The 15036-nt window shown below is 38.6% G+C and overlaps 1 protein-coding gene across 2 annotated transcripts in view; it reads right to left on the bottom strand.

Annotated features, from left to right (window-relative positions):
• Window positions 1–2291: 2291 nt before the first annotated feature.
• The window catches only part of Ufl1 (UFM1 specific ligase 1), a 32736-nt gene continuing 19991 nt past the window's right edge, over window positions 2292–15036 (bottom strand). Inside the window, exons 12-20 of one of the 2 annotated variants that reach the window (XM_057790636.1) lie at window positions 14514–14636; window positions 10815–10932; window positions 9409–9572; window positions 9196–9326; window positions 7621–7701; window positions 6570–6655; window positions 5944–6124; window positions 5050–5289; window positions 2292–2941 (exon numbers count right to left, since the gene is read on the bottom strand). In XM_057790636.1, coding sequence (XP_057646619.1) covers window positions 5071–5289; window positions 5944–6124; window positions 6570–6655; window positions 7621–7701; window positions 9196–9326; window positions 9409–9572; window positions 10815–10932; window positions 14514–14636 — 1103 coding nt within the window. In that variant the 3' untranslated portion in view covers window positions 2292–2941; window positions 5050–5070. Of the gene's footprint in view, window positions 5290–5943; window positions 6125–6569; window positions 6656–7620; window positions 7702–9195; window positions 9327–9408; window positions 9573–10814; window positions 10933–14513; window positions 14637–15036 lie in introns of both variants that reach the window. The other variant, XM_057790635.1, reaches the window with a different exon arrangement.

Raw genomic sequence — 15036 nt, 5'->3', positions numbered from 1 at the left:
TTCCATAATAACAAAATGTTCACTTTTTATATTACATATAGCTTCAGAGTTACACAATATTCTTAATCAGAAAAGACCAACTAAATAGTGCATAGCTATAGCAAAGTATTCCCATTTCTAGGTTCACTGATAACAAAAGATAAACTAAAGAGAAAAGCATATGTATTAGTCTCTTTTATACTGGTGTAATAAAATATTATGGCCAAGGCAACTTATAGAGGGAAAGACTTGCAGTTCCAGAGGGATGGAAGTGCATCACTATCACGGCAGGCAAGCCTGACAGCAGACAGGGATGGTGACTGAAGCAGTGAGTTGAGACCTCACAATGCCGGAACAGACAGCAAATTTGAAAATTGCATACAGTTCCTGAAACCCCAAAGCCTGCCCTAATTGGTGTATTTCCTCCATTAAGTCCACACATCCCAAACCTATCAAAAGGTGCTACTAATGGGAACAAGGTATTCAAACACCGGAGCCTATGTGGCACAATCTCATAAAACCACTACAGCAGCCAGGCGGTGGTGCGCGCCTTCATCCCAGGACTGGAGGCAGAGGCAGGTGCATCTCTTGAGTTTGAGGTCTACAAAAGTGAGATCCAGGACAGCCAGATCTGGCTTTGATCTTGTAACCCTGTTACAAAGAAATTCTGTTTCAACCTGCCCCCTGCCCCAAACAAACCAAAACCAAACCAAGAACAAAACACTACAGCATACAAATTTATTTTTCACTGACCTGGGACTTTTGAAAGTATCAAAAGTCAATTTTTTTTGGCCTAGGTTTGTTGAAGACTACAGAGTTGTAAATTATGAGTGGATTTGGAAGATGTAGGATATTGGGGTAGGAAAACAGAGCAGAGGACAACCAACAGGAAGCCTTCCAGTCCCCTAGGCTTTTACTTAAAATACTGAGATTTTCAGAATCAATAAAATACTGTTTTAAAGCAGCTGTGAATAACTGCTGATAAAACTTAACAATGAAAAGGCATTTCTTTTCCTGCAAGCCACTGTTTGTTTCTATCAGCACAAAAGGTTCTATCAAGCATTTGTTAGCCCAAGAATCATAGGAACTTGACTTAGGCAGAATTAAAAAGGGAAAACCTACTGCCTACACTTAACTTCATGTATATTTATGAAATACTACATAAATAACTGCAGTTTCTTAGTGTGTTTGTTTTGTCTGACATCTACCATGTAGCTAAAGCTGGCTTTGATCTTGTAATCCACCTGAGGTGACAGGTATGCACTATCATTCCTTACTTAAACCAAATTATCTGCCCCAACCTTACATTATACCTTCAATCGCTTATCCAATCTTGATAATGAGGTTAACAGTGTTAAAACCTAAAGGCTGAGAAGAAAAACAGTTTGACAATGTGATTTTCCTTTCTCCCACTGAGGCATAAAAGATGCAGTCCTGGAGTTTGGGCCAGACAAGACAAGCGAAGAGTCTCTTTGGTGGAATAGACTCAGAGTGAACATGACTATTGAGTTCAGAGGGAAGCTTTCTCTCTGCGTAAGGTGCACGGCTTTTGATTCCTGCTGTAAAGTGGGCACATTTATCTATTTTTAATTTTTTAGGCTACATTTACTTGTGAATTATTACTGGTTTCACAAATATGTCCATTTTCAAAGATGGGGCAAATTATCAGTTGTCTTCCTGAATGGAAGTGATCCTTGGCTAAGGTAATCTTGTGATAGATACATGTGTGCATTTTCAAGGGTATGGGTTCAACTTTTTAGCTTAATGTATGAGGCACTTCCCGCCTCTTCTCCTTCCCTCTTTTACCTTATACCATCGTACCCCAGATAGTTCCCTAAATGTCACACTACCTATGTTAACTAATGCCATAATACTTCCGCATTTCATTTTCTCAGCCTGGAAATACCCTTTTCCCCTTCTTCCAGTTGAGCTGAGAGCTCATCTCCAGCCTCTCATCTGTGGAAAAAGGTCTGAATCACTTTGAATTCCATCTCTTCTCTCATGAAACCCTTCGAAAATAAAACTCTGTAACTGATTTTTGCCATCGGCCTAAAGGTATCATCAGAAGCACAGTCTTTGATTTTACAGTTATGATCTTAGCTGCCAGAGAAGATCCAGGAAACTGCGAAGCTTCAGATCATCAGGTTCGCTCTCCTCCATACCAAATTTATCACCCTCATCAGAACAACACCAAGGCTGCGTCACTTGCCGCATGTAAGATGAATAGAGATGCAATAAAGAACACGTGTGCCAAAACAATGTAACACCAAAAATGTACAAATTTAATAAATGCTTAAATTAAGTTACTCCTGTTGTGTGTGATACAACTTTTCTCTAAAGACTGTAAGTCATGATTCTTAGCAAATGTATAGTAAGACACTTCTATTTTCTCACTTGCTACCTGTCCATAAAAGTAGAGCAATCTGTATGACCCCTTAAGGCTATTTAAATTATCATTCTATATTTTTAGTATTTAAAAATTGTCATTCATTAAAAATAGCAACACATCAATAATAGTGATTCAAGACATGTGTGAAAAATACGTATCCCAGAGGCATTTTCTCTGTGTGTTTTTACCTTATCGCTCATGCAACATTGAGGTAAAGGTTTCATGGACTTCAGCGAAAACAGAAAAACCAACAAGCCTTCTGTCACATCTTTTTATCCAGTTTATCATAAATAGTTTTTGATACAAAACAAGACAATTGGGTCTGGAGTTGATGACAATACGGCAAAAAGCAATAAATTGTCCCTTGCCTATCGAGCTGGATGCTACACTTTGATCTCATTCATCATCTGAGTAAAGCACTTCTCCAAAGTTTCCAATGGAGTCCCACACAGAGGGTACTCTCGCTCTACAACACTGCGGCTTTTCTCAAAGCACTGAGGTTCTGACGGTCCCTGCTACTGCTCACTTTATCTTCTGGGTGGTCTCAAATGGGCTTCTGTTGACTATACTTGTCTGTAGATGGAACACAGTGAACATTAAAACTGGGCATGTTTTCCACATCTCTATTAGAATAGCAAGAGTTAATAGATAATGAGAACATGGCTATAAAATTGCTGAAATCTGAATGAGAAATTATTTACTAAGATGACTGACATTTTCAAACAGCAGGATGTAATAAATTGTTTTTGTGTAATAAAAATATCACGTTAACAAAGAATAATTCAAAATATAAGTATCATATGAATTGCAATTGATAAGTACTTTTCAGAATAGCATATACAATTTAAAAGAATAGACAACTTTATTTTAAATAATATTCTTAACCTAATTAACTATATCAGAAATTAAGTATTTACAGTCAGTATATAATTTTATTTACAAAACAATAAACTTTATTTACTAAGGGAAAATAAAAAAATTTGGGACAAATAAAGTAAATGCAAGTAAGATTAACAAAGCTTTACATTTTTCTACTATATTTTTGTAAATTAAATTAAAATGAGTTTATCTGATCATCTCTTGTATTTATTTTTATAGACAGAGTATGGTGCAAACACGGATTTAGTGTTTTCTGAAAAAATTTATTAAACAAAATTTGAAATTCAGATTATTCACAAATTTGGAAGCTGAATAAAAAAATAAAATGATTTTGGAGTCTCAGAGAATTTACTACTTTTCTTCCTTTGCTTATATGAAAATATGCAATAGAAAATTACCCATGTGAAATCATTTATCTTATTTTCTTTTATGTGTAAGGTTGTTTTGCCTGCATAGTAGGACTGGGCACCGTGTGTGCATGGTGCTCAGAGGCCAGAGGCATTGGATTTCCTGGGTCTGGAGTTACAAAGCAGCCATATGGTGCTGGGACTCAAACCCGGGTCTTCTGGAATAGCAGCCAGTGCTGCTCCCCGAGCTGCTGCTCCAGTGCCTTAATGTTTTCTACAAAGTTTTATCATAAACTTTAACAAAACTCCCAGTGAGTAATTGTTTCCATGCAGTATTAACACTCTGTCATTTCAGAAAAGAGGTAGTCTTCTTTTGTATTTAAACATTTGAAAATATTAAAATTACATTGTCACTTGAGGCATTATATAAAACAGCATTCTTTAAACATTTTATTACATTAAAAATAACTAAACTTTTTAACAAGTAATAGGACATTGCTTAGAACTTACTTGGTTTAAATTATTGTTCCAAGGAACTATTTTAGTAAGCCTTAACTAATAATAGCAAAAACCAAAAGTGCAATGTTTTATAATTTCTATTCTTAGAATAAAAGTTCTGTGATTAAATTAAGTTTAATCACATTTACCGATTCTGTGTTCATTAGAAAGAACACCCTAGCAACCTGTTATACAGGTTCCAACAAAGAACTCAGGGTAAAGCAGCCACTGAAATCAAACAAGCAAAACTTAGAAATCTAAACTGGGCCAATCAAAGAACACCTCTGTCCTTTTAACCACCTCACTGTATAATGTGCCTTGTGTTCTCACAAGGAACTTCATGTTTGCCCTACGGCTCCTTCCCTGGGTTTGCTTTATGAGAGCACAGCACTGCAAGCTTGTCCAGTGTCCCTGCTTGTCAAACCGCCTCTCAGACTCTGGACAGGTTTATGCAGGAGGACTTCTCTCAAAAGCAAGAGCCTGAGCTTAGTAATATAAAATATATTTGAAATTTTCTAGTTTTAAAGCATTCTCTATAAATTTAAAAGTAGAATTCCCTATTTATTCTTATTTCAGATATAAAATTTTTTATGAAAAAAATACAATATTCTAAATATCTGCCAAAATAGAGGAGTGGTACTTGGAAATTAAATAGAAAACATTTTTCCCCCTGGAGATGAAAAGTATTCTATTTTATTTTTCATTTTAACATCTAGAAGAAATTAAAGCATATAATTGCTCTAGATTCAAAACTCTTTGAAAACCTTTTTATTACATTACAAATTATACATAAGATTATGTAAAAAGAAAATGTTTCATGGAGAACTCAACTTGTAAAAATTTCCATAAGATTAGCATCTAATGCAATATCACTCTTTTATTTGAATTGTGGGGGGATTAGTGGGGAGAGTGGGGTGTGCTGACTGACTCATCTTCAACTTTGGGGAAAAGACTCACTATAAAAGCAAATGAAGGGCATTACTCCTCTGTCACAGATGATTTCCTGGACTTCAGAACAAGGTCCTTAATGGATAAAGACAGTTCCTGAAGCTCTTTCCGAGTAGCATTGGTGACGTCATGCTGTTCCTTGTCCAGTTCATCAGCTGACAGGTCCTCTCTCTGTCCACTCTTCTTATTTTGATTGACTAACTGCTGTACAACCAAGCCTTGGTACTTTACCAGGAGAGCATGCTGGTCCTGTTAGAAGGAAGAAGAATCGATTAGTTGTGACCAGAGAAAGGAGATTTGCTTGAACAGTACAAACTGAAAGCCTTATCTTCACGAGACAATGGCCATGTTAGTGCAAAGCTGAGTACGACAAGCAAGGTCTGTGCTCTCAGAATGCAGACAGGGTGCGGATCAGGAGGAGTAAAGCTTGTGCATACCACGTCACAGGAAGCTGATTTAGCTAGGCTCTATCACCAAAAACACAAACTAATAAGACTCAAGGAAGCTGAATTACTCTTAGCTATGAGTTGGCTTCCTTAAATGAAGGAAAAGAAATTTGAAGGGGTCCTTGGAGGCTAAATCAAAACCAGGGAAACTGAGAGAAGTTCAGACATTCTTTTATCTTTTCTGAAAACTTAAGTCTAAAATTAGAGGACTTATCACCATAGATCTTACAGAGTGCTAAAAGACCCTTAAGCTACACTTAATTAAAAAAGAAAAAAGAAATCAACCCCTAAGTCACAGTCCCCATTTCTGGGTGCAGACAGATGTTAAGGACTTACATCATTCTCTCTCCCTCTCTCCCTCTCTCTCTGTCTCTGGCTGGGTGTTGGCAAAGATTCACATCCAAAATACTCCAAATTTAAAAGTTTGAAAAATGTCCCATGCATTAAAATGTAGTACCTCTGGGATTTTGTTGTGCAGAAAAGCGATGATCTGTGGGACGCATCTTCCAGGTGCGTGCAGCATGCTGTGAGTGGAGAACTGAAATAACAGCACTGATGTGAGGTGCAGAACAAGAGCAGGGTCTTCTGTGATCTTCAGCTGCTCAGCCAGCGCCTGCCGATGCTGGAACAGTATTTGCCTGCAAACCCAAATCACAGAAATACATAATTAACACGGACTCACTATTTACACACTTTCCTTTCAGCATTCAGCATTTCACCTTCTCTGGTTTAATGACTTGGTTCCTCAGCATTTGAAGGAATTTTTTAAATACGGGCAGTATGTACACATATTACTTTAACTTTAGATGGAACAGGTAGATAAACATGCTAAGAAGTTATAGATAAAGCTATATAGCAAGGGACTCGAAGTATGCTTTCTGAGGTTGCTGGGATCAAACAAGTTATAATGACTTAAGTAAGGTTTCGGGTAAGTAAGGCTTCAAGTCAAATACAATGTCCCAGAATTGATCATTCGTGGGATTAGGATGGTGAGTAGACTCTCAGTGAAATGCTCAGTCCCACCCAAACATCAGCTAGGAAGCAGCTCATGCTGAGGAGCAGCAACAACAGAGTCAGCGTTACCTTTCCCTCTTTTTGTCTCCCTTTTTCACCATCATGTCACAAGCTTCTGTTGCAGAATCCAGACAAGAAAGGAAATCTTCTATGCTCTGAAGACATTTAATTACATAATTTACTTTTAAAGACATTTAATATTGGTTTGCAATTTCACTCCCCATACAAAAGTTCTCACCAGGGCATTTGGTAAACAGAAATCGTGATTTAGGATTGAACGGTGGAGTGCACCCATTTTTCTCTGCCCTTCAGCTCCCCCAAGGGACGGGCACAGGGAGCACTAGCTTGAGACTCCGGCTACAAGGGCTGATTGGGATGGGCACAGGGCACACTACAAGGGACGGGCACAGGGAGCACTAGCTTGAGACTCCGGCTACAAGGGCTGATTGGAATGGGCACAGGGCACACTACAAGGGACGGGCACAGGGAGCACTAGCTTGAGACTCCGGCTACAAGGGCTGATTGGGATGGGCACAGGGCACACTACAAGGGACGGGCACAGGGAGCACTAGCTTGAGACTCCGGCTACAAGGGCTGATTGGGATGGGCACAGGGCACACTACAAGGGACGGGCACACGGAGCACTAGCTTGAGACTCCGGCTACAAGGGCTGATTGGGATGGGCACAGGGCACACTACAAGGGACGGGCACACGGAGCACTAGCTTGAGACTCCGGCTACAAGGGCTGATTGGGATGGGCACAGGGCACACTACAAGGGACGGGCACAGGGAGCACTAGCTTGAGACTCCGGCTACAAGGGCTGATTGGGATGGGCACAGGGCACACTACAAGGGACGGGCACAGGGAGCACTAGCTTGAGACTCCGGCTACAAGGGCTGATTGGGATGGGCACAGGGCACACTACAAGGGACGGGCACAGGGAGCACTAGCTTGAGACTCCGGCTACAAGGGCTGATTGGGATGGGCACAGGGCACACTACAAGGGACGGGCACACGGAGCACTAGCTTGAGACTCCGGCTACAAGGGCTGATTGGGATGGGCACAGGGCTCACCACACACCAGTTCTCACTGTAGTCACCGGTTAGCACTGACTTACTTTGTCATTTAGAGAGTTGTGGAGTTTGGTGAGAGCTACTTTGGTTTCTTCTGTCAATTTACTTAAAATTTTTTTCCTTATCTGTAAAGGAAAAATTATTTTGGTTATGTTTTTGATATATGCTGGACATTAAGATCAAACAGACAAATAAAAATTCTACCACATATTTAGTGCCATAATACACTACTAAATGCAATATATCTTGTGTTCTGTTAGGTCTCAAACCAGGAGTTAAAAATGTTAAAATATTACAGAACCACAGAGCTAGCCAAACATTAGCCAAAAAACTTCTATGCAGCCCTCATCTTTACAGCCCCCAGTGAGATCAGATGACTACAGAGTGACGGCCATGTGGCAACAGAGACTTTGGGTAAAGAGACTGCAGTTTTTCCTCTCAGTGCCACCTGAGCGGTGTCACACAGCCGCTCGGCTCCCACACAGAAAGGGATGCCTGTAGGAAGGGCAGTGGATCTTTTCTGTGGCTAGACGGCTTGTGTGGTAAGTGGTGTAGGGAATCTGTCTCCATCTTTCACAGATGGAGACAGTGAATTTGTGGTCCTGTGGACTAGAGGAACATTCTACAACATTTCAGGAAGGCCGTTGAAAAGTTTGATGGACAGGCTGGTGGGTGTGCTGTGTCTGGGAAGACAGGCGACTCTGTCTCATATCAGTCTGCACAAGGCCACAGAAATAGACTGCACATACTGTATTTTTACAGTGGAAGTAGGTAAAGAGACAGGAGACATGACACATGACACAGGTCAGAGCGTTGGGCACTGTTGTTCAAAGTGAAAGAGTGGATGTCCAGCATCCTCCGAGTAGCAGTGGAGGTAAATAACTGCACTTCTGTCAGGGGTGGGAGGGGCCTTAATTATGTAAGCGAATCACCTAAGATTAAAACACCAAGAAAAATCATGCTACCTCTGTGGCAATAAACAACAGTAATGGAGGCCACAGCATTTGGTACATGTGGTTTTAGCACTTTCAAAGCCAGTTATAAATGCAGGGAGCCATATGATGACCTTCTCATTCCTTTTCCCTCAATCTCCAACCAGAAGGAAAAGAAGAGAATGAGGCAGAGGAACGGTTATCATCACCACAGGAACAGAGCAAACCCTTTTACCTGTAGGTAACTGAGCACAGCTCTACCTCACATGGCAAGTGCAGAAGTGATGGGGTTGGACTGGACTTTAAGATCATAATTTTAAACAAATGAACTGGAGCTTGTCTCAGTATTTAAGAGGTATATTCCCATCAAAAGAAAATGACTGTGAACTAAAGGAACTTTGACTAACTATTAAGGAAGTTATAAATCAACAAGAAAAAGGGGAAGACTGATAGAAACAATTAGAAAAGGTTTTATTTGTTATAAAGTAATTAAACCTCTTTACTATAAGTACTTTGGCCATATTGTCAATCCTTATAGAATGATATAAGCATTGTGCTATACTTAAATTCTTTAGTAATTTTGCCATAAAAACACTCTTATTTTCCTTTGAACTATTTCAAATGAGAAAAAATAAAAATGTGTTCAGACTCAAATTACATCATGCAGCAAGCAAATCACTAACATACATCACTTGTAATGGCTGCAGGGTCCTCTACCGCCATCATTAAATCTGAGGCTAGGAAGTTGAACATGAGGTTAGTGATATCGGTACACACTGTCTTCAGCAAGTGCTTGGTAAGAGCAGTCTGGGTGTCATCTGGAAAAGAAGAACACTTTATGAGGACTCACTTCCTCTCAGAATTACAAGAATCCATTAAAAAAGACACTGTTAAGTATACCTGCAAAATACTTCATCCCCTTTTCAAATAATCTAATATTGTTGTACAGGTTTGAGACCTCTTCTTGTAAGTCCTTGATTGTACGTTTTCTGCCAGTTCCAGAAGCAGAAGTTGACGACATGAACACTGACCGTACCACTTCAAGATACATTTTATTAAGAGGTCTGTGACAAGATAAATATAGTCAATTAAAATGTATTATATTTATGTATTTAAGAAATTTTGTTTATAATAACACATTAAAAATATCCCATATTTCTAACAAATAAAATTAATCTGAAGCAAGGTTCAGTAAAAAGTTTGCTTTACAGGGCCAGGAATAATAACTTAAATGAATTTTTAAATTTTTTTTTCATAATTTTGAAGTATTCAAAGTAATTGCAGGAAAGATGACAAGAATGATAGCAAAACTCTATAAACTGAAGCAGACATTTAACGTTAATTTGCGAACTAGCAGAAGGTAAGTTTGTTCTTCATTGTTGGGAAGCACAGCAGAGAAGCTCTCAGGGTCCAAGCTACTATTTAAGATAATGGATTAAGACACACCTACATGCTCTATCACAGATTACTTCAAAAAACTGTGCACAACTGTCAGCTATCTATTTTCTATTTTTATAGACTATGGCTCTGCAATATATTTAATCATAAAATTTACATCTATTTAAAAAACCTCACTATCTCACTACAAAAGTTCTACTCCAAAATAAAAAAGTTAGATTTCCCAAAGTCTTCGGCAATCTCTATGAGACTATGTGCTGGGCTTAACCTGAGGGATGTCCAGGGCTGGGTAACAGTGGTTACGTTATGGAAAATTTCTTTCATATCTGCATGTAAAGTTAGCTTGTTTCATTTACAGGGTAGACATTTCTGGACATATTCTTTTTGAGGTCCATTTTCCCTCTTCCAGAGACTAAAAGTAAATACTGTTTAGTCTCTGTCAAATCAAAATAGAAAATGATTCCTTTTTCCTTTTAGATGCTGTTTTTTATGCTATATAAGGAACCAGTTAGTGATTAGTTCCAATCAAGACCTAAGAATACAACTTCAATGAACACTTCAAGGTTCTCAGGGTCTACTGTCCATACTGTCCAAAGCATTTACCAAATCTTAACTGCCTCTGAAGGAAAATGAACTTGAAATTCCATTGATTAAATTAAATCCAAATACTTGGGGGAGGGGGCTAGCAAGGTGTTGATGGTGTATACCTTTAATCCCAGCACTCTGGAGGCAGAGGCAGACAAATTTCTGTAAGTTAGAGGCCAGCTTGGTCTATAGAGTGAATTCCAGTATAACCAGAAACCCTGCCTTGAGTGGGGGTGCTAAAATATGGTTTTAGAGATATTAATGAAAATTACATTCTGTCAAAAATGGTAAGACTACCAGTAAGAGATATAATTTATACTTGCTTTATTAGGTATTCTGCAAGTTCGGAAATAAACTCCTCAGGGGCATCTTGCACATGTTTCTTTAAGCAATCTTCAATTTCATCCTGGAACATGAACATGATGTCTGGCTTCTTCTTTCCTGCGTGTGCATCAGCAATGAGAAAACGAAACACATGGCCAAGAGCAAAAGCCAGGCAGAATTACACACCTCACCAGGCAGCAAAACATTTTATGTCAACAAAACTGCTACTTTCAAATATAACTATCTAATAAAATTAAATTTTGAAAGTCTGTTTGTCGTTCTTTCTAACTTCCTTTAAAAATGACTGTTCTCTGTAAGATGTCACAGGCCTAGGGGCCCCTCTCCTCTCAGCTAATGTAGGAAATGCAAATAATCAGGCGTCAGGGCATCAGGACAATTAAGAGATGACCTTTCAGAAGAGAGTGATTTCTCTTCTGTCAACAGCCGACACGGAACAAAGTTTTCTTCTTCACAAAACTGAGTACTTATTGAAGCTAAGTCAGCCTTGGAATTTACATGAGAACTTCAGAAAGTGATAAGACTATGTTAACATTTACCTTTTTGGAAAGATACAAACAAAAACACAATTCTATACTAGTGAATAATAAAAATAAAGATTAGTATGCAGCTAGTGTATGGAAATGTTGATAACTGTGGAAATTGTGTCATGGCTAACCACTTACTTGAAAAATATTGGTAGCAAAGAAAGTAAACAACATTTTCATTATAAATAATAAAGCTATACCTTTAATACAAGTGATTATTTTCAGGTAAATCAGATACTGATTCAACAAGTGAAACCTTAGCAATAAAAGAAAATGGCTCAAAAATCAATTTTCTGCCTTAATGAGAATCTAAACAGATGAATTCATAGCTTCAAGGTAGATACCCAAGTTCTAGACCCTTCTAAGATCTGTTCTGTACCCTAATGTTCCTACTAAGTAGTCTTTTCCTGTTTGCTTCCCATAAGCCTTTAATAGGTGGTTAAATTACATTTCTTCTAGTAATCTTTCACACTGACTTGATTCTGTGTTTTAGCTGAGAACCTAATTTCACCCTCCATTTCAGAGACTACAACACAACCCTGTTTCAAAGCACTGAAATTACTTTTAAGGTAGAATGGTTTTACTACTCTCATAGTGCCTCATGATCTATACACAAAAGAATGTCATATGCCTCCTTTCTCTACGATCACAGGTATTAGAGAATAACTTTAAAAATTCCTCTTTATTATTGTTCCCACTGTGTCTTGGGAATTCATTAATAAGCACACAAAATGAAAAATAACACACACAAAGTCATTTTGATGCTGCTTAGAGTAAGAGTAGACAGAGTAAACTGTTTCTATTGGATACTCTGCTTTAATTAACAGTATCGTCTGTACAATAACAGTGTTAGTTATTTCATCATTTCTTAGGTACTTTAAAGGGAAGCCTAAGCAATTATGATGTTGCATATAGTAGCATATTATCTTCATTGGAGGTTTACTTATTGCTTTTTAAAATTGTTGCTGGGGATGAGGAGGCTATATTCCATAATCCTTTGTTTAAAATGGGAAAATATAATTGTATTTAGAAGACCAAAATATGATGTCTCTTGCAGAGTTAACCTTGGCAAACATTAAGAACTCTAGGAAATGAAAGATACAAGAAGCAGTTAATTAATTTCCTTTCAGATGTAAGCAACAAGTCAGCCATATACTGTACAATTTCAAACAACCTTGTGATTCTTTGTATCAGCTTCCAATATCTATTCTTCTCCTTTCAATGTCTTCAATTATTTCCAAGAATTCTTTCAAGGCAAAGAGGTATTGGGTACACAAAGGTCCTTGGTTTTCAGATACAATTAGGGAAAGCAGGAATGTAAAACATGCAGTTATCTTTTCAAAAGAAAAAATGTGTGATATGGGATTCCCCTCTGATAGTATGAATATATTTTATTGCAAATGGTTAATGAACAAAGCTGTTTCAGCCTATGGCTTGGCAGAGCAAAGCCAGGCAGGAAATCTGAACAAAGACACAAAAAAAGTAAGTGGAGTTAAAAGAGATGCCACGTAGCTGCTGAAGGAATCTTACCCGGTAAGCCACAGCCTCATGGTGATATACAGAATAGGAATGGGTTAATTTAAGATATAAGAGCTAGCTAAAAAAATGCCTGAACTAATGGCTGAACAGTGTTATATTTAACATAGTTTCTGTGTGATTATTCGGGTCTTAGCAGTTGGAAATGAACAAGCAGCCTCCATTTACAGACGTGGAACTTATTTTTGGCCTGGAAGGTGGGGAATGGAGGTAACTAATAGCCTAGAAGATCCTTGCCCTATCTGTAGGCCAGGTTATGCCAAAATCCCACAAGCAGGACTAGATAGAGGTGGCTAATAGGCCAGGTGACCTGCTGTACTATCTCACAGGCTTTTAATAACTTAGCTCATGGGGGAGACTGGGTTACACTAGTAAACCTTTCCCAAATTGTGCTGCAATTTTTATGCCTGAAACAAACTGCCTAGGTCTGACTAGAAGTTTGAACCAACACTGGCTACTGAGTTGTGTAGAACTGGATTCCTTCTCGTCTCGTGTGGATCAATACTCTGCTGGCTCTGGTAGTCAGACTTTTTGTTTCTTTGTGCTTTTATTTCCTTCCCTGCCCCCCCCCCTTTTTTTTGCCTATTCTATATCTTCTAAAAATTTTTCACCCCTTTTGTATTAATTATACCAATAACTGAGCCAATACTATATTCCTCCATTTGCAGCTAATCTCAAAAGGGAAAAGGCAGCATTTCTAAACACCACTCCAGCATTAAGATTGATTCCAATTCTGATTTAGTTTAGGGACAAGGTCTCATATAGCCCAATATGAGTAAAACTTAAGGCTGGTCCTTCAATTCCTGGTTCTTCTACATCTACCTCTTTTTCTTTCTCTTCTCTTCTTTCTCTTCTTTCTCTCCCCTCCCCTCCCCTCCCCTCCCCTCCCCTCCCCTCCCCTCCCTCCCTCCCTCCCTCCCTCCCTCCCTCCCTCCCTCCCTCCCTCCCTCCCTCCCTCCCTCCCTCCCTCCCTCCCTCCCTCCCTCCCTCCCTCCTTTTTGGTGGTTTTTCAATACAGGGTTTCTCTGTGTAACAGCCTTAGCTCTCCTGGAACTCACTTTGCTCACTTTGTAGACTAGGTTGGTCTGAACTCACATAGATCCACCTGCCTGTCCCTTCTGAGTGCTGGGTGGGATTAAAGGTGTGTACCACCATGTCCAACTCTGCCTCTACCTCTTTAAGTGCTGGGCTTATAACTGTGTGCCCCCACGCATGGCTTGAAAGTAATTTTGTTTCCAGTGTTACTACTTTTCAATTCTTTTATCTTCTAACTGTTCATTTTTAAAAATTGTCACATGAGTTTATCACTGGGAGCTGAATGGCAATACACTTAACTATAAACTGTGCTGTTTTTGCATGAAGAATGACTATGCATTGACAAGCCTTAAAAGGAATGACTTGACTGTTAAAGACCATAGAAGACACTTTCTGTTTAGTGATTTCTGGCATGCAAACTAAGAGACAAGTTTATACTTTATATCATTAAGCTGTGAAATTTGTAATCACTGAAAATGCAAAACAAATACTTCCTATTTGAACACACCTAATTATATGCCTCTGAAGAAAAATGTTAAAAACATATACATACAAATAAATAGTGAAATAAAAGCTACACACCAGCATGAGATGACTGAGATTCATCTTCACTATCATCATCTTTTCTTCCTTTCTTCTTGATTTTTTTAATTTTGTATTCTCTGGCGTTGCCCCCTCCTCCTCCTCTCACACTTCCAGAGCCCTCTGGTAGAAACACATTAGTTAGTATTATTTAATTAACAAGTTTTAGAAAATGATGACAATATGTTGCTGTATAAACAAATGACAGAAAAATGAAACGCAAGCTAAAGAAAAATTTTAGTTCCTTTAGAGGTCAGTTTTCATACTAAGGTGATAAGGATAATAACATCAATAAGTTCTATCACTAAAAATAGAAATCTCTTGTTCTTAAGCGAACTCCTGAGGTTGTCTGGACTGTAATTTACTCCATGCCTCTTTTCTGTAGCTTGCTGATATCCTTGCAGCCAAATCCATTCCTTGACCTTTCCTTTCTCGTCTTTTTTGAAAAATTATTTTATGAGTATGAGTGTTTTTTCCACATGTGTTTGTGTACCACGTGCATGCAGTGCCCATGGAGGCCCGA

The sequence above is a fragment of the Chionomys nivalis genome, chromosome 16 (assembly GCF_950005125.1).
Source record: "Chionomys nivalis chromosome 16, mChiNiv1.1, whole genome shotgun sequence".
Lineage (NCBI taxonomy): Eukaryota > Metazoa > Chordata > Mammalia > Rodentia > Cricetidae > Chionomys > Chionomys nivalis.
This window is presented reverse-complemented; position numbering and strand designations above follow the sequence as displayed.